Source organism: Schistocerca cancellata, chromosome 7 (genome assembly GCF_023864275.1).
Source record: "Schistocerca cancellata isolate TAMUIC-IGC-003103 chromosome 7, iqSchCanc2.1, whole genome shotgun sequence".
NCBI classification, from domain to species: Eukaryota; Metazoa; Arthropoda; class Insecta; order Orthoptera; family Acrididae; genus Schistocerca; species Schistocerca cancellata.
Genome location: NC_064632.1, coordinates 540,653,378 through 540,673,851, shown reverse-complemented (window position 1 = coordinate 540,673,851; position 20,474 = coordinate 540,653,378). Strand labels below are relative to the sequence as shown.

At 40.1% G+C, this 20,474-nt stretch overlaps 1 protein-coding gene across 1 annotated transcript in view; it reads right to left on the bottom strand.

The window, feature by feature from the left end:
- LOC126092889 (coiled-coil domain-containing protein 170) overlaps positions 1 to 20,474 on the bottom strand; it is a 380,321-nt gene that overhangs the window by 142,026 nt on the left and 217,821 nt on the right. The window contains exon 7 of the mRNA XM_049908619.1: positions 11,472 to 11,644. Within this exon, the coding sequence (XP_049764576.1) occupies positions 11,472 to 11,644 (173 nt within the window). The remainder of the gene's footprint in view (positions 1 to 11,471; positions 11,645 to 20,474) is intronic.

Genomic DNA, 20,474 nt, shown 5'->3' with positions numbered 1-20,474 from the left:
ATGATGCCACAATTTTCTTGTTCTTTGGGTCATCTTGGCTTTTTCCATAAAAGCTGATTTACTAGAGTTGAATGTATCTACTATCTCTTTGACTTTTTGTAGAGTTTGGCATAATATAAAGCTGCAGAAATCCAGGTGCACCAATGTGTAAGTATGGGTTCAAATGGGAGAGAAATGTCTGAAGCTATTTCCTGAATCTGGGTAGAAACTATGAGAAAAACTTTCTTAACAGAGGAATATGACATTTTTAATTTCAGGAAAATTATTTCTGACTTCGTCTGCTGGATGATGTAGGCCATGGACAAGGCAGTTGCAATGGATCATACTGGGATGGAATTCTGTGAAAAGGAAATTTGCTACTCACCATAGAGTGGAGATGCTGAGTCACAGACAGGCACAACAAAAAATCTGTCACAAATATAGCTTTCAGGCAGTATGGCTTTCGTCAAAATTAGATGACAAACACACACATACGCAATCACGCAAACACAACTCACACACATGACTGCAGTCTCAGGCATCTGCTGCTGTGGCCTCTGATGCCTGAGACTGCAGTCATGTACATGTGAGTTGGGTTTGAATGAGTGTTTGTTGTCTAATTTTGACAAAGGCTTTACTGGTCAACAGCAATATTTGTGACAGTCTTTTTGTTGTGCCAATCTGTGACTCAGCATCTCAGCTATATGGTGAGTAGCAACTTCCCTTTTTACAATACTGTTACATACCATCCTGGATTTTCCATTGGGATAGAATTCTTTCAGTGTTGCTCCAGCTTTTAACATGTAGACAGCATAGTCTTGTCAACAACAGCAAAAATTTCCCATCCACATTTTCTACTTGCCACAGAATGTGTAGGGCATCCCTGACAGTGTGAGTTATCTTCTCCAGTTCTTTATACAGGAGTAGGTGGGGTTTTCCTGCTGCTGCGGAATCTAATTTCAACATCATGACATTAGGTATAAATCTGCCACAACTGTCAGTGATCTTGTCAACTGAAATTGGTCACCAATGTCTGTTTTAATGTCAGCAATAGCCTTTTCATACACATGTCTCAAATAAATTTTGTGCAATGTCGACTCATATGGCATACAGCAGCTGCTGATACTCTGCAGAAAGACCTAAAGTGTAGGGTTATTTAGCAAGCTCCATGGCACATTAGCTGACACTAAAGCCTCATACAAGTCTGGATTAAAGCTGTCCACTGCACTACTAGTCATAGAGGAAACTAATGGTTCAATCTGTTATTTATTCTTCTTCCTAGCGAGGCTCATAATGTGAGCTGTGTAATCTTTGTGTTGAAGGAAATGTGACTTTTTATCATGACTTGCCTAAAATTAAAGTAAATGAACACTACGAAGATGAAAAAAAGGTAACTAAAAAATAAGAATGTGATCATGTAAAATGTCAACTACAATTGAATTACATGTGCACATCAGTAAACCAATTTTAAAGTTCACTTTGAAAATCCAGGAAAGAAGCCTAGCAACATGACTGGCAGATAAAATGAATGTTAAAAGACTTGTTTTTGACAGACTTGGCATAAAATTGCTCAGCTGTCAGTCGTGAAATAGGAGTTTCCACAATCGAGAGAGTTTATTTAAAAATCAAGTTCTTCTGCAAAAGCCCCCTTTATGCCCCCCTACTTTTTCTATGAAAGTACTACTTAGCTCATTTAGGCCTTTAAGTATGATTGAGCACCTTTAGGTTCTACAATGTTAAAACCTTCAAATCTAGACCATGCACATCAAAGTATCCTCTTGCATTTCAAAAATATTAGCAGAAAGCTATATGCATGACAAATCTATGGAATTTGTAAATAAAAACAAAATTCTATGTAATTAACAACACAGATTAATAAGTATAGAGGTCAACAATAACTGTCATTTATGAAAGGATAAATTATGTACTAAGCCTCATGGACAAGAAAGAGGAACCAACAGGAGTATGTATTAACCTGTCAAAATATAATGACGAGATGGATCATAAGATTCTGCTGTCTTAGCTTGAAAAGTATGGTACTTGAAGTTTGTTGCATCAGTTCCTTTCTGAGAAATCACAAGCAAGCTGTGAACATTAACCACACTAATTTCAATCTTAGAATTACAGTGGTTGAAATATTTATTGCATCACCACGAATTACTTTGTCTTTTTGTCTTTTGTATCCATTTGCTTCAGGTTGTACCAGTCCCATTGTTGCTAAACTTTGTTGAAATATTCTTGCCTTAATAATCTGACTTCTTCACATGTTTTCCAACAATACACAATTCTTTGTTGTTGTTGTTGTTTGGTTTTACAATGAAACCAGTGTTTATACTGCCATTTTGAGTTGAGACTGTGCAGTGAGAAGTTGAATTAACGCCAGAAAAGAAAGCTGCTATATTTGCTTATTCATCTGTTGGTCTCAGCACGAGAGAGATAGCCTCTAAGAAAGGATTTAATCAGTCTACGATTTTGAAGTTTACCGAAAAAATACAGGGAAAATGGAAATGTTGATTGTGAGGCTTCAGTGAGACCCTCAGTATATTTTGAGAGGGACTGCTCGTCACTGCAGATACAATGACCACGGGTGGCTAGGCTGTACGGAAGGGACTTCTTGGTATGGAATGGGTGGCAGCTGTCAAGTGGAGATATTGCTGGTGGTTAGTATGTTTGGTATGGACAGAGGTGCTGGTGTAGCCATTTTTGAGGTGGAGGTCAACATCTAGAAAGGTGGCTTGTTGGGTTGAGTAGGACCAGGTGAAGCAAATGGAGGAGAAGTTGTTGAGGTTCTGGAGGAATGCGGATAGCAATCCAGATAGCAAAGATGTCATCAATGAATCTGAACCAGGTGAGGGGTTTAGGATTCTGGGTTTTTAGGAAGGATTCCTCTAGATGGCCCATGAATAGGTTGGCATAGGATGGTGGCATGTGGGTACCCATATCTATGCCCCGGATTTGTAGTCCTTAACCCTCCTAGCCTCAACCTTCATTAGTCACTGTCTTCACCCATCCAGCCCCTTCCCTGCTCTCATTCCAGCACTACACAGCTGTCATTCCAAAAGCACACCCAGTCATTTTATTTCTCTACTTTTCTGCTATCGCCCCCCCCTCCTCACCTCTCCCCTGCCCCTCCATCTAACCTGCAGCACTTCACTGTCCGCCACCCCTACAGCTACTCCCATCATGCACAGGTGATGCTGCCTGCAGTGAGGTTTCAGTTGCCTGAGACTGCAGTCTCATGTACGAGTTGTGTGTGTGTGTGTGTGTGTGTGTGTGTGTGTGTGTGTGTCTGTCTGTCTATAATCTATTGTTGACGAAGGCCTTAAGGGCCGAAAGCTTTAATTGTGAGAGTCATTGTGTTGTGCCTATATGCGACTCAGCATCTCCGCTATATGGCGAGTAGCATCTTTCCTTTTGATAATATTGATACTGACAATCACTTTACCAAACAAAACAAAAACTTACATATGACCCAAATCAGCATGTCCCTCTGCAAAAATAGTTTTAAGCTTTGTAACACTCTTCTTGAAAACATAAAAGCAAATACTGAGGTCAAAACCTTTGGAAAATCTTTAGAGCCATTTTCACACCATTACTGCGTTTGCTCTACAGAAAAATATTAAATGTATGTAGTAATAAGTACCATTATTGTTATAAATACAGTATATAAATAATTACATGCATGAAGTGCTTTATGTGTTATTTTTAATATGTGTGCATAGAAATCACTTCACCTGTACTCATATAAATTGACGTATGCAATGTCTTATGCATAAGCTGCTTTTGTAGAGTCTAGGACAAATAGAAATTCAATACAACACAGTACAATATTAAACCTTTCCACAATGTACAATGCCTCTCTTGCAGCATCTTCACTGGAGTTTGCTGAGCTTCTCTGTAATGCTTTCAGGCTTACTAAACAAACCTGTGACTAATTGTGCCATTATTCATTGGATCTTGTCTATCTCTACTATTTACCCAAACATGTAGGAAGCCCAGACTGACAAGTAATATTCAAGAATCAGTTGAACAACTGTTTTGTATCCCTAAAAGTCTTTTGTGGGTGACTTACACTTCCTTTATAGTTTTCTAGTGAATCTCAGCCTTGTGTCTGCTTTTCCAGCAGCTAGTTTTTACTGATCAGCCAGAACATTATGACCACCAACCTACTATCAGTATAAACGATCAATAGCAGCAGCACCTGGTGAGGGATGACAGCTAGTCAGACACATGCATGGTGCATGTAGTATCAGTGGTCATGCTGTCCATGTGTAGAATGAGGAAGGTGTGTGATCTATCTGACTTTGACCAAGGGCAGACTGTGATGGCCCAAATGCTCGGATGAGCATTTCAGAAACTGCACAAATTGTTGGGTGTTCGAGGAGCAGACTGGTAAAACAGAACTGTAATGGAACTAACATCAGACTTTAATGCTGGGTAGAGTACAAGTGTGTCTGGACACACAGTGCACCGAACATTCCTAACAATGAGCTTCCGAAGCCAATGACCCACGCTTGTGCCAATGTTAAGACCATGACATCAGCAACTATGACTGAAATGGGCACATGATGGTAGACAATGGACATTGGCAAAGTGGCAAAGTGTTGCATGTTCTCATGAATCCCAATGCCCTCTTTATCATGCTGCTGGGAGGGTGCGAATTCGTCATCTTCCAAGGGAACAGCTCCTTGACACCTGTACTGCAGGATGGAGACAAACTAGTGGTGGCTCCATTATGCTCTGAGGAATATTCACATGGACATCCAAGGATCCAGTTGAGCTTGTGTAAGGAATCATGGTGGCCAAGGAGTATCGTACACTGGTTGCAGACCACATACACCCCTTCATGATGATCATGTTTCCTGATGGCAGTGGCTTTTTTCAACAATGTAATGTACCAAGTCACAAGGTCAGTAGTGTGATGGAATGGCTCAAGGAACACAGCAACATGTTCCAATTGATGTGCTGCCTCCCATCTCATCAGATTTGAACCCAATCCAACACATCTAGGGTGTGATTGAATGTGCATCAGAGCTCATTGCTCCCTCACCAGAATTTACGAGAATTAGGTGACTTGTGTGTGCCAATGTGGTACCACCTCTCTCCAGTGACCTACCAAGGCCTCATTGCTTCCATGCCACAATGCACTGCCACTGTTATCCATGCCAAAGGTGGACATACGAGCTGTTAGGTAGGATTTATTGCTGGTAGTGTAATCAAACAGTAAAGGATCTTTCTTATCATTTATGTGCAATATGTTGCATTTCCTTATTTCAGGGTCAAATGCCAGCCCCTGCAATAATCATTGAGCCTTTGAAGGTGTTCTTGCATTTCACTACTGTCTTCTGGTATTGCAACCTTCCTGTGCACAACATTGCCCATAACCAGCCTCACAGAGTTTCCAACCATATCTCCTAGACTATTAATATACACTGCAAACAGTATTGGTTCTATAACACTCCATTGGAATATTCCTAAAATTAATTTTACATCTGTCGATTTTGTCACATTGACAACAACATCTGAAACTTCCTGGCAGTTTATAGCTGTGTGCTGGACTTGGTGCCAAACCTGGAACCTTTTCCTTTCATGGGCAAGTGCTCTACAAATTGCACTACCCAAGCATGACTCACAACCTGCCCTCACAGCTTTTACTTTGGCCATCGCCTCATCTCCTGGTTGCTTCCAGAATGAATTTTCACTCTGCAGTGGAGTGTATGCTGACTTGAAACTTCTTGGCAGACTGAAACTGTGTGCTGGACTGTGACCTGAACCTGGAACATTTGACTACTGTGGTACTAGCAGAATTAAAGGCTGTGAGGGCGAGTCATGAGTCATGATTGGATATCTCAGTTGGTAGGGCACTTGTCTGTAGAAGGAAAAAGTCCTCAGGCTTGAGTCCTGGTCCAGCACACAGATTTAATTTTCCAGGAAGTTTCAAATCAGTGCCCACTCTGCTGCAGAGTGAAAATTCATTCTGGAAACAACATTTGAGCTCTACCTGCTAGGATGTTCCGAATCTTTTCAAAAATCCAATCTGATTTTCAGTAAGATAGTACTTTGTGAACTAAACTAAAGTGCAGAATTGCACTGAATGTCTTCTGGAAGCCAAGGGACACAGCTTCAATCTGAGCAACATTGTCTACAGTGTTATGAATCTCATGAATGGGCAAACTGAGCTGAGTTTCACAAGATCTCTGTTTCTAAAATCCATTTTGATTTTTAGAGGTGTTTTTTTTTTCTTTATAAGGGTCATAATGCATGAGCATAAAATGTATTCTATAATTCTACAACAGACTGTCGTCATCAAAATAGGCCTATGCTATGTGCATCTATCTGGTGATCCTTCTTGAAAATTGGAAAGACTTGCAATTTTTTCCATTCACTTGGTATCCTTTGTTGTTGCAGAGACCTACACTTAACTGCCACTAGGAAAGCAAGCTCTTTCACATAAATGGTGTATAATCAGGCCCACATACCTTTCTGCTATTAAGTGATTTTATTTGATTTCCTGTTCCATGATCACTTTTCTCAGTATCAGATTTTTTAGCATTTGTGCAATGACTGAAAGGAGGAACCATATTACAATCTCTGCATGGAAATATTTTAAGAAGAGCAAAATCAATATTTTGTCATTCTCTCTGTTATCTTACATTCTGGTGTTAGAACTGAGCAACTAAACACATAGTTTTGTCCTCATGTTGACTTTTTGTAGAACCAAAACTTCTTAGGAGTTATAGTCAGATCAGTTAGCAAAATTTTACTTTTGAATTCATAGAATGCCTGTCATTTATTATTCTAACACCCATTTTTGCTTCATTCATTCCTTATTTTGACTTCCATTTGGTCCAGGACACTTATGCGGCATTCAAGTGTTATTGGTATTATTGATTTACCCTTTATAAGATAAAACTACAAAGAGACAGAATGGCTGGTCAGTATTTAGATCCAGGTGGTGAAATCTCAGTACATTTAAAATTGCAAAAACTATTCTTGCTATATAGGTACGGTAATCAATACAAAGAGTCCCTTTTACTTCATGAGAACAGTGGCCATCTCAGTGGATAAAATAAACTTTGACTGTTTTGGGTGTATAGCTCACTACTTTGCTGTTATGTTCCTGAGATGAAGCTGTGAACTTAAGTCCCATCCATGGTACAAAATCAGTAACAAACTTGCACTAAGCTTTGCCATATTTAAAATGTATGGTACATTTATGTTTTAGGTCAGCTATCTTATTACAAATCATCTAATCCAAAGTTACATTCATCATCATCATCATCATCATCATCATTTAAGACTGATTATGCCTTTCAGCGTTCAGTCTGGAGCATAGCCCCCCTTATACAGTTCCTCCATGATCCCCTATTCAGTGCTAACTTTGGTGCCTCTTCTGATGTTAAACCTATTACTTCAAAATCATTCTTAACCGAATCCAGGTACCTTCTGCTCGGTCTGCCCCGACTCCTCCTACCCTCTACTGCTGAATCCATGAGTCTCTTGGGTAACCTTGCTTCTCCCATGTGTGTAACATGACCCCACCATCTAAGCCTGTTCGCCCTGACTGCTACATCTATAGAGTTCATTCCCAGTTTTTCTTTGATTTCTTCATTGTGGACACCCTCCTGCCACTGTTCCCATCTACTAGTACCTGCAATCATCCTAGCTACTCTCATATCCGTAACCTCAATCTTGTTGACAAGGTAGCCTGAATCCACCCAGCTTTCGCTCCCATACAACAAAGTTGGTCGAAAGATTGAACGGTGCACAGATAACTTAGTCTTGGTACTGACTTCCTTCTTGCAGAAGAGAGTAGATCGTAGCTGAGTGCTCACTGCATTAGCTTTGCTACACCTTGCTTCCAGTTCTTTCACTATGTTGCCGTCCTGTGAGAATATGCATCCTAAGTACTTGAAACCGTCCACCTGTTCTAACTTTGTTCCTCCTATTTGGCACTCCATCCGTTTATATTTCTTTCCCACTGACATTACTTTCGTTTTGGAGATGCTAATCTTCATACCATAGTCCTTACATTTCTGATCTAGCTCTGAAATATTACTTTGCAAACTTTCAATCGAATCTGCCATCACAACTAAGTCATCCGCATATGCAAGACTGCTTATGTTGTGTTCACATATCTTAATCTCACCCCGCCAGTCTATTGTTTTCAACATATGGTCCATAAATAATATGAACAACAGTGGAGACAGGTTGCAGCCTTGTCTTACCCCTGAAACTACTCTGAACCATGAACTCAACTTACCGTCAACTCTAACTGCTGCCTGACTATCCATGTAAAGACCTTTAATTGCTTGCAAAAGTTTGCCTCCTATTCCATAATCTTGTAGAACAGACAATAACTTCCTCCTAGGAACCCGGTCATATGCCTTTTCTAGATCTATAAAGCATAGATACAATTCCCTGTTCCACTCATAACACTTCTACATTATTTGCCGTAAGCTAAAGATCTGGTCCTGACAACCTCTAAGAGGCCTAAACCCACACTGATTTTCATCCAATTGGTCCTCAACTAATACTCGCACTTTCCTTTCAACAATACCTGAGAAGATTTTACCCACAATGCTGATTAATGAGATACCTCTGTAGTTGTTACAATCTTTTCTGTTTCCATGTTTAAAGATTGGTGTGATTACTGCTTTTGTCCAGTCTGATGGAACCTGTCCCGACTCCCAGGCCATTTCAATTATCCTGTGTAGCCATTTAAGACCTGACATTCCACTGTATTTGATGAGTTCCGACTTAATTTCATCCACCCCAGCCGCTTTATTGCACTGCAATCTATTGACCATTTTTTCCACTTCCTCAAATGTGATCCTATTTCCATCATCATTCCTATCCCATTCTACCTCGAAATCTGAAACATTACTGATCGCATTTTCACCTACATTGAGCAACTCTTCAAAATATTCCCTCCATCTGCCCAAGGCATCCACACGATTCACCAGCAGTTTTCCTGACCTGTCCAAAATCCTTTCATTTCCTTCTTACCTCCCTTTCGAAGACTGCTAATTACACTCCAGAATGGTTTTCCAGCAGCTTGACCCATAGTCTCCAACCTGTTTCCAAAGTCTTCCCACGATTTCTTCTTGGATGCTGCAATTATCTATTTGGCTTTGTTTCTTTCTTCAACATAACTTTCTCTGTCTACCTGGGTTCTGGTATGTAGCCATTTTTGATACGCCTTCTTTTTCCTTTTACAGGCTGCCTTGACTGTATCATTCCACCAAGCTGTTTGCTTCATCCTACTTTTACACACTACTGTTCCAAGACATTCTTTAGCCACGTCTAGTACTGTGTCCCTGTACCTTGTCCATTCCTTTTCCAATGACTGTAATTGACTACATTCAACTAACTGGTACCTTTCTGAGATCGCTGTTATGTACTTGTGCCTGATTTCCTTATCCTGAAGTTTCTCCACTCTTATCCTCCTACATATGGACCTGACCTCCTGCACTTTCGGCCTCACAATCCCAATTTCACTGCAGATTAAATAATGATCAGTGTCATCAAAGAATCCCCTGAATACACGTGTGTCCTTCACAGCCTTCCTGAATTCCTGATCTGTTATTATATAGTCAATGACAGATCTGGTTCCCCTGCCTTCCCAAGTATACCGGTGAATTTTCTTATGTTTAAAAAAGGAGTTTGTGATTACTAATCCCATACTGGCACAGAAATCCAAGAGTTGTTTCCCGTTCCTGTTGGCCTCCATATCCTCTCCAAATTTACCCATAACCTTTTCATACCCTTCTGTTCGATTTCCAATCCTGGCGTTAAAATCACCCATGAGCAGAACACTGTCCTTGTCCTTTACTCTAACAACTACATCACTGAGTGCCTCATAAAAACTATCCATCTTATCTTGATCTGTCCCTTCACAATGCGAATATACTGACACAATCCTAATTTTCTTGCTAGACACTGTCAAATCTATCCACATCAGTCGTACGTTTACATACCTTATTGCAACTATGCTGGGTTCCATTTCTTTCCTGATGTAAAGCCCTACACCCCATTGTGCTATTCCTGTTTTGACTCCTGACAGGTAGACCTTGTATTCTCCCACTTCCTCTTCTTTCTCACCCCTTACCCGAATGTCACTAACAGCTAAAACGTCCAGCCCCATCTTACTTGCAGCCTCTGCCAGCTCTACCTTCTTCCCAGAGTAGCCCCCATTGATATTAATAGCTCCCCATCTCATTACCATTTGTTTACCAAGTTGTATCTTAGGAGTCCCTGATTTGTCAGTTAGAGGTGGGACTCCGTCACCTCCAAAGGTCCGAGGCATTTTGCTCTGATTGTTGCCAGCATCATATTTAAAGTACCAGGGAAGCAGGTTGCTAGCCTTACTTGCCCCGAGTCCCATTGGGTTTTACCCCTAACGGCTGAGGGACTAACCGGTGGATTTGGTAGTCTTTGCCGTATGAGCACAAAGGTGACCACGACTCAGAATATGTCCGAGATGCCCAGCCTTATTCCGAAGTAACCGGTATCCCGACTGTCGGGACCACTTACTTGGCCACTCATACATTGCCCGTGGTTCATGAACTAGGACATGACTACAGGAACCCACACCATGAACCACCCAAAGTTACATTTTCTCAAAATTTTCTTATGTGGTTACAGTATTGCCAATCTTTCCCAAGAATCATTTTCAGTAGAAATAGGGCCACAATGGATTTACACTCCTGATAATCTGATCAAAACTAAAAGTTCTATGACAGCATAGCAGTTCACGTTCTCTATCTGAACAAAATATGCACAATACCCTATGAAGTCATATAAATAAACTATTATTCAAATCAAATTGATAATTGACTTAAATTACCAAGGCAAAAACAAAATGTCACTGGTATCACTGTCACCTCTCTGGTAGGCAAAGGTGTTTCCTTTTGCTCTCTTTGTCAGACCTGTGATAGGTCAGTTGTTTTTGGAATTAAAGATTCTAAGGTTTAGCTACCTCTTCACATTACCCCATATGCGTAAGAGTCGTGAGTCACATGGTACAGATAAAATAGTTCAAGTAAACAAATTATAATACTATTTGCAGATCCATGAGCCTGGGAGACATCTTCATTACTATGGTACTATTATCAACACCTACTATCTATACTTATTTAGATCCATGAAGCATGATATGCTGATATAGGAATAAACATTTTGGGTCTTCTCTTAAGTTTAAACAATCTGATAATACTGATAAAAATAGACAAAAAGATACTTTCAACATTATGCATTAGTCTTTATGTGAAATGTGCAATGCAATTTCCTACAAAAAAGAGCAGGGAATAGCTTTCATTTTTCGTAATGACTAACAAAACTAGTTACTAGACTATGAAATATGACGAAATAAATAGCAAGTATCATGAGAAATCAACTGAAATTAAAGAAAATTGGAATCTTTCATGCACAAATAATGGTCTCACTGTGCATCCAGCAATCAACAAGTGACATAAACTATGTGAACTCACGGCACTTTTGTCCTTATTGTCCTGAAGAATTTCTCGGATCCGTTCCTTGATGCTACCTTCTGCTGATTCAACGAATCTTGTAGGTGAACTCAGTTGGATTGCAAGTGATTCTAACAGGTGCCTGAGTTCATTGTGTACTCTCTGGTGTTTCTCTTCCTTCAGTTTCACTTCCTCTGCAAATTGAAAGGAATAGACAATACAAAAAAGAAACCACAAACATTCTTAAAATTAACCAAACACTTTGCTTGCAGATATGAAGATTAAAACAGGCAGACAGACTGAAAAAGCTAACAATATCTCAAGTTCTGGAGCTGGAGTTATACAGAAACAGAAAAGAAAAAAAAACTGTGTAAAGGGGGGAGGGGGAAGAGGACAAAGATGAGAGAGATAAGTTGAGGTTCAAGCCACAGTCTTTATGACTGTCTGCAAAGACATCAGCCATATTTGCATTTAAAAGGAGATAGTATAGTTGAGAAAGATAGAGTGGGTTGGCAAAATAACACGAGAACCTTCTTAACACGGTGCACTGTCACTGTTGGAATCCAAAGCAACCCTAATCCTTCTTATTGAAAGTTCTCATGCATTTAGAGGATGAAAGTTGACTTTGCTACACTACTGAGAAAGTAACTGGTTGTCAGCAGCATCAGTAAGAAGTCAAGTGGAGCATGGATTATTTCAAGCACTGATCTGAGTATCTTGATGTGGAAGAAATTTTCATTTCCAGACACAACAAGATCTTTTTCCAAGATTCAGTATGCTGTAATTGGTACAGACAGGAAAGAAGAGGAACCAAAAACAGGCAAAATGCATTTTCATTCGGTATAAAGTATGAGCAAACAATCTTACATTACTCTCTCGGAGATGCAAAGATGTGATATAGACAATGATGCAGTTATGTATATATGAGTATAGAGAGATGGTCCTTTACTTGTTTCCCAGGGTGGAGGCCAGGGAGACAATATTTCATCTTTAGGTTTACCAATCAAGTTAGGACATTTCTGGCTGTGAGAATGGGGACATTTTATTCTTGGATGATGCAATTATTTTTTGGGAACAATGCCTGTGGCACAATGAACATTGTTGCCTGAGATGATTTCATAGATCTTACGAACTACTTTCCCTTTCAGCTTGATCATATGATCCACTGAAAAGCCACCAAGCAAGATGAAACACTGACTAATACAGAAGAGTCGCAATAGGGGGGAGCAAGTCCTTGTCTGGACAACCAGACTTAGTGTCCTTTGAAAACAACACGGTTGATTTCATTTCCTAATCTTATCAAATCCAAGATTTTACTGCAAGACATTGTCGTGGATGGGATGTTACATCTTTGCATTCCTTCCAGCTTTGTTTCCACTGAAAATCAAAATACAAATGCTTGATACAATTCAGAACTTCAGTCAAGCTCCCCTTTTGCAATTAGACAGTCAGAATTGTATGCTTCCCTTGGTACTCTTCATATACACAAGGGTTGGAACTATAATAGTGCTGACTACTTATTTACAACTTATACAAAACAGATATATGTGTCAATGTTTCACTGTCCTTCAAAGTAGTCACCAGCATTTTAATCATAGGATGCCCTTGGAAGTGCCTGCTGTATTGATAGTTCGAGCACAGCAGTCTATTTCCTGGAAAATTTCTGCAACAGTTTTCAAGTGAATGCTGGACTTAAGTCCTATTGTTAGTACAGCACTTTCTAGGCCCATTGTTTGAGCAAATCAGTCACAACTTGAACACCAGGTGCCCCAGCATTTCCTGCAAAATGATGGGTAAGTCCTGCAGAAAGAGTTGGCACTTCATTTCCTAAGCAATTCATTTTTGGAATACAGCCCTCTGATTAGCTTAGAGTAAGAAATGATGACACTTTCTGTAGGACCGGCCAATCATTTTGCAGTACAGTGCTAAGGCGCATCTGGCACATTCAAACTATCAACACAGCTGGCACTGCTAAGGGTGCCCTATTACTTCCATGTCACTGGCAACAGGTTGTACACAATGCTGGTGACTCCTTTGAAGGACTATAAAATTTGAAATAAACATTTATTTTGTGTAGGTTGTAAATAAACAGTTGCTACTGTTACATTTCCAAGCCTCATATACACAAGCACCCTGTGTTAGTGATAGCAACAGATTCATGGAAACATTAAATAAATAAATAAACCAATACATTGCATGTTTCAGCTGGTTTGTAGCTGTTGCAATAGTGAAGCCTCTCCTTCATGTCCAACTCATTTACAAGAGCTCTGACAATGGTAGCTCTGCCTGAATGTTTTTTGTATGTGGTTCCTATTGCACTCTTTCCATTGATACTATGTCTTCTGGATGCATATTTAATGTAACAATCACTCTTGTGGTAATGTCTTTCTTCTTACAGGTAATGGTTCTCATTAATATCTTGTCTCTACCAATGAGTTTAGTGATTGCAGATGTAGTCTTCTTATGAACTCTGTATTCTGTCATGATAGTAAATACAGTAGCTCTAGCTATGCATAGTAGGTTTATGATTATTGTCATTCTTGTATCAATTAAGTGGACACCAAAAACATGTCCTCAAAATTCTGTAAGACCTGTCGTTATGACAGATGAACACGACACCATAATGATCAAAGATGCAGTGTTGACTCAGAACCCATTCAGAGATGCTGTCATTGTAGTACAATGGTAAAAAAGGGCCAGCACCTTACAACTAAGACTGAAAAACTCTCTAGTAATTAGATGTTTATGTTATTTTGTCCAACCCCAGTATATATGGTACAATCTCTACTTGGAAAACACCTAGGCCAATTTTTCTGAACCTTCCATTGGTCTCAGCATGTGCACTCTGGCCAAGATTGAATATAGGTTTTAGTCACATAGTGGGCCCATAGTAAGTTGGACCCAGGTTTTCATTCAGTCAAGACTGACAAAAAAACTGAAACCCTCAGGTGGTGCACAGTATAAGCTCAAGATGCAGCATTCTGATGAGCATTGACAGGCTGTCAAATTTTGCACATGGCTCAGGAAATCCACTAATGAGGCACTCCCTCTATTGCAGCAGACCTTTGGGGATGAGTGTCTATCAAAATCACAACTTCTGAGATGGCAAAATATGTTCAAGGAGGGTCATCAGGAGATGGAGAATGGGCCAATTTCTGGACATCAGAGAATAAACAAAACCACTGACAATGTGAATTAGGTCATGCACTTTTGAATACCAGCTGTTTATCAAGTGTTTATAGGATAACAGAGGCTGTAGGAGTGAACAGAGCCAATATGTATAAAACTGCTTCTGAGGATCTGTAAATGAGGTAAGTGTGCACCAAGCTGTTTACCTATTGGCCTGTTTGTCATGAACTTTTGAAAAGGTTTCAAAGAGAAGCTGATTTTTGAAGTGAGATTATCATTGATAAGACTTGGAATTTTGAGTATGACCTAGATACAAGTGCCAAAGTTTGAAGTGGCACACACCAATCCTTCCTCACTTCCAAATAGCCCATCTGAGTATGTTGAAGCAAAAGCTACTGTCATTGAATGATGGCAGTGGCATAATACACAATGCTTTCTATCTGCAGATCAGACTGACAACTGAATTTTTTGTGTAGAAGTTCTTAAAATAAATTAGTAAGCTTTACATGTTCAGTAAAGTAGATAAAGAACCAGTTGTGTAATAAATCAAGGAAAAACTTAAACTCTTAGTTCTTAGCACAAGTATGTAGAGGAACTGTGGCTCAAGTTTAGAAAACTAATGGACCATGCAAAGAAGATATACATGCTTTGTAGAACAATTTGTGATAGGAGGGATGCTTGATGGTATACAGTCTCTGTAAAGAAACTTCCGTTGATTGGTTGATTTGGGGGGAGGGGGACCAAACAGCAAAGTCATTGGTCCTACTGGGTTAGGAAAGGATGGGGAAGGAAGTCAGCCATACCCCTTCAAAGAAAGGCCAGACATGGGTCTGAACCGTTGTCCTCCCAAATATGAGTCCAGCATTCTAACCACCATGGCACTTCGCTTGGTAAACTTCTATTGAAACAGTTACTACTGTGCAAAAGATGTAAAAAAAAAACAAAGCTATAGATAGAGAAATTCTAAATGAAATTTATTTCAATCTCAAAAGGACAACATATGAAGCCTTCAGTCACTACTGTTGCAGAATCTTATTGAAAGACCTCTCACAAAAGCCAAAGAAATTTTTGTCATATGTAAATGCTGCCAGTAGCATCAGAGGTAGCATTCAGACACTCATGGATGACTCAAGAACTGAAATTGAGAATATCTAAACAAAATTAGAAATTTTGGCTGAGTGAGCCTCTCTTTCAAACATAGACCCCTCAAACACAAAACTGTATCAGTTAGTTGAAGGAAAGTACAAGTCACATTTGTCAACAAGAAGGGTAGCAGAAGTGATACACAAATTAATGCCCAATGCCCTTGACATCCATTTGCCATAGAGTCATATAATATATTCTGAGCTCAAAGGTAATAAAGCATCTTGAACAGCATGATCTCCTACATGCCAACCAGCATTGATTTCAAAAACATCTTTCATGTCAGTCATGTGAACCCAGTTCGTGATTTTTTCATGTGACATTTCGAAGTCATGGACCAAGATGAATGCAGTATTTATTGATTTCTGAAAGAAACTGGCTCAGTACCACACCAACATTTATTAATGAAAGTACGATCATAAGGAGTATTACAAAAATTCTGACTGGATTGAGGAGTTCTTGGTAGGGAGGACATTACATGTTATCTTGGATGGGAGCCACTGACATAGTTGAGCAAATGTTGTTGGCTGGATCTGAGCAGAGGACCACTAATAAAGACATCCCTGAACGAATTAACCCTTTATTCATTTTAGTTACAGACTGTGTGTCTTGGATGGCATGTGACAGCCACACCCAGGCTGCTTCATTGCTCGGTGTACTCAAACTGTAGTCACCAGCATGATCAACATTGAAGGTGTATGGTTGCACTGGGCAGCAATGGGATCATCCACCAGGACTGACGAGGCAGCTACTAGCCTGGACTCGAAAATGTGATCCACTGAAGAGGGGGGGTGACCTCAGGAAGAAATCACCCAGCAGGCGTCCCAAAGGTACGAATATGCCAAGTGGTTGGGATACAATCTTCTGCCAGGCAGATGCCTCTATCTTCTTGAGCTAAAATCCAGAGCAGGTGACTGGATGCATCACTGTGAATTACAGATGTCTTAGTCTTGAAGGCATTGCTCAGTATCATGTATATGCCTGGATACTTCCTGCAAACATCTACGCACAACTGAACACATCTGAGCATGAGGGCCAGCCTCAAGTCATATTTATATGTGCTGAGCTGGCTACTGCTTTCCTTTTGACAGCACTTTTGCCTGAAAGGCAAAACAAGATGGTGTACTCAGTCACCACTTTTGAACAATGATGACTTTATATGACCAGGCTTTTCTGTCCAGTCAGCTTTTCTGGATGCCCTGTTGTACCTGACTCAAGTTTGCTTTTTAGAAGTGATGGTGAATGTATTTTTTCAGTGTCGCTATACTGAGTAAGTACTCTTGCACTCTGGATATGATGATAGTGCCTCTCTCCCTTTGATGTCATATTGCTGCAAAGGCACTAGGCAGTTCATTCCTCCAGACCAGGTCATGGTACAACATTCCTCCGGGTTTGAAACAAAGCCAGACTCTCGATTTGTTCCTGTTTACATTTCTTGACAAACAGTATCTTGACACATTTTATACATTGAAGCACCAAAGAAACTGATATAGGCATGCGTATTCAAATACAGACATATGTAAACAGGCAGATATGGCACTGCGGTCAGCAACATCTATATTTTTGTCACTGTATGACACTTAGTTCAGGAGACTAATGTCGTAACACCATGATGCCTGAGAAACTGCTGTGTCAGGCATGACATTTTGTTTTATTACTTCTTTACTACTAAAGTTATTGGCAAAACATTTCAAACATTTCACAAACATATTTAAAAAGGAGCTATATTATAACTATAGGCATATTCCAATGCAATGTTACATCAAAATTTCAAATCAATCAGTCAAAACCTTTGTGAGATATGCAATTAGTAACATTTGCCAAGCATGCCACCACATGTGTTGGTATTAAAAATTGAAATGCATATTATTTTTCTCAGAAATATCAATCTGGCACATGAACTATATCATCAAAGCTACAATATTAAAAGGATATTTTAAAGGAGAAGATGTAGTGCTACCACACATCCCAATGATTCCAACAGATTTACCATTCAAGCTCAAATGCTTGTAATTTCCAGTGTGATCCACATTTGCAATGACCATCAACAAGGCGTAGGGACAACCACTACAAGTGTGTAGACAAAATTTGGAAAACCTGTGCTTCTTACATGGACACCTGTATGTGACTTGCTCCTGTATCAGGAACAATCTGACTTACTCATGTATGCACCAGACAGAAAAATAAAAAATATTAACATCATCAATACCTTCCCATGGATCCTTCACAATACCTTCCCATGGATCCTTCACAATACCTACAATAAAATTACTGTCTGCAGTTACACTCTGCACAAAACAATAATCAGAAGCACATGCGCTTCCCCATATAACTAGCACAGACTCTATGGCCTCTAAACACCATCCATTGACACCCAGTGAGGTAGATACTACTGCACCTAAACCAGTATCATCCATATTGCTATTCCCACACTCAGTTCCTTCAGTACACCACACACTCACTTCACCTAAAACTACAGCTAATTCCGACTCCACATTTTCACAAGATACTGAACCTGATAATGATACATACTCGCCTTAACTTCCACAGCATTAGTACTTTGTGTACCAATGAAACTCACACAAACAACTTCACTCTCCTCATTTCTTGTTTCCACACAACTACTACTATTACTTAATCTCTCAAGCCTCCTTGTAAAGCCTAGTATTCCTTGTTGCCAGAGAAAGATACTGGTTGTTTTTAACTGACCAACCACCACACTTCAGCTGCCTCTTCTTTGCATACTCTGGAGTGACAAATTGTACAAAGGTAGGTTCATTTCCTTCTCAATTTTTAGTTTCTTTGCTATATCTGTAAACTCTGCTTACAACAGTGTTACTTTGGCTGCTAAAATTCATAACTTTTCTTCTAAGGTAACCCCCTATGGTAGTAAAAAAAGGCATGGTTGACCCTCTAACAATCATACAAAATGCAACATACAATAGAGAACAAAACTGAATGACAATGATGACACTTAAATACACTACTAATATAACAGTTCTTATTATAACATAACCTTTCCTCCTGAATGGATACTCATGACTATAACATTACATCCTTCAATACAATGTGTAATACTCCTTGCTCATGATGAACACACCACCAGTTCCAAAGGGTACAAGCTAACATACATTTTTTAAATTCACAGGGCACTACCTGAGTCTACTTTCCTCGTATTGCTCATACAAATACAATTAAAATACCTAACAAAAAACACATTGACTTGCCATGATGCTTGCAGTGTAGAAAAGAGAGAGAGAGAGAGAGAGAGAGAGAGAGAGAGAGAGAGAGAGAGAGAGAGCCACAATGGATGATGTTGACACTGTGAGCTGGGGCTGCTGATGTAGAGGTAGCAGCAACCCCTACTGAAGCGGTTAGGTGCTTCTAACACTACAATGTCAAGAGTGGTGGACGTATCAGGTGTTTGAAGGTCAGAATGAAGCACCACTTGCTTCACTTGGACTTGGGTTGAGGGAATGACGGCTGTTGGAATGAAGCAGCGGACCACTAATGCAGACATCCACGAATGAATTAACCCTTTATTTATGTTAGGTACACATATGAGATCACCACTGGAGTGAAGGTTGTTGGTAATGGGGTGATGTACAGGGCCGAGGAAGCTATGTGTGCTGATGCCAGCAGGGCCACCAAGGCGGAAGCATACACAGGCAGCACTGCCAGCTGATGTCAGCAAGGTTTGCAGAAGCCGACAGAGACTGTGCGCCGGTGGGTGGGGAGTGGAAGCTATGCCCAGGCTACTTGCCTGTCTCAGGACTATGGGATACAACTCCAAGAAGGACAGTACTCAAACCGTAGCCCCCAGTATGATTGATGTCAAAGACATATGCCTGTGCTCGGCAGTGATCAACAACATGGTAGTCCACCAGGATCGGAGGGTAGTAAGGGGGTTGCCAGGCAGCTACCAGCCCAGACTCAAACATGCATCCCAGCAGAGGGCTGGACACCCTCAGGAGGAAGTCACTCAGTAGGTCACCAGCCAGCTTGAAGACACTGTTGAGAAACTGTGACATTATGCAGTCTAGCTTTCTCATGCAGTCAGCTTATATGGGCATCCTGTTGTAACTGAAAGCTGTCTCTACTCTCAGAAGTAGTGGCAGTGTACTTTTCAGCATTGGTATATTGAATACATACTCTTACACTCTGCATATGTCTTCTTACTTCATAGCACTTCGTCAACAAGATGACACCCCTCTCCCCATGACGATGTTTCATTGCACTGGCGCCGGGCGTTCCATTACTCCAGACAGTTTTTTCTTAGGTTGCTGTTTAAGTTTCATCACAGTTATTTTGTGACCAATACGGATAAGAATTAACAAAGAGGAACTACCAGAATAATGTAGTGCTTAATTGAAATTACCAAGATGGAGAATAAAGGTTACTTGTGTTTCATATCTAATTTGACTCTTATGACACAGTGTTTATGGGATTCTTCTGCCATTATAGCAAGTTTTATGAAATAATATGGCTTAATTGCTTAAGGTAGATACTATACACTGAGAAGGCAAAAGTCATGGGATAGTGATATGTACAAACACAGATGGCAGTAGTTATCATGTTCACAAGGTATAAAAGGGCACGGCATTGGCAGAGCAGTCATCTGTACCCACTCGATTTACGTGGAAAGGTCTACAACGTGATTACGACCACACAATGGGAACTAACAGACTTCGAACGCAGAATGGTAGTTGGAGCTAGACACTTGGGACATTCCATTTTGGAAATTGTTAGGAA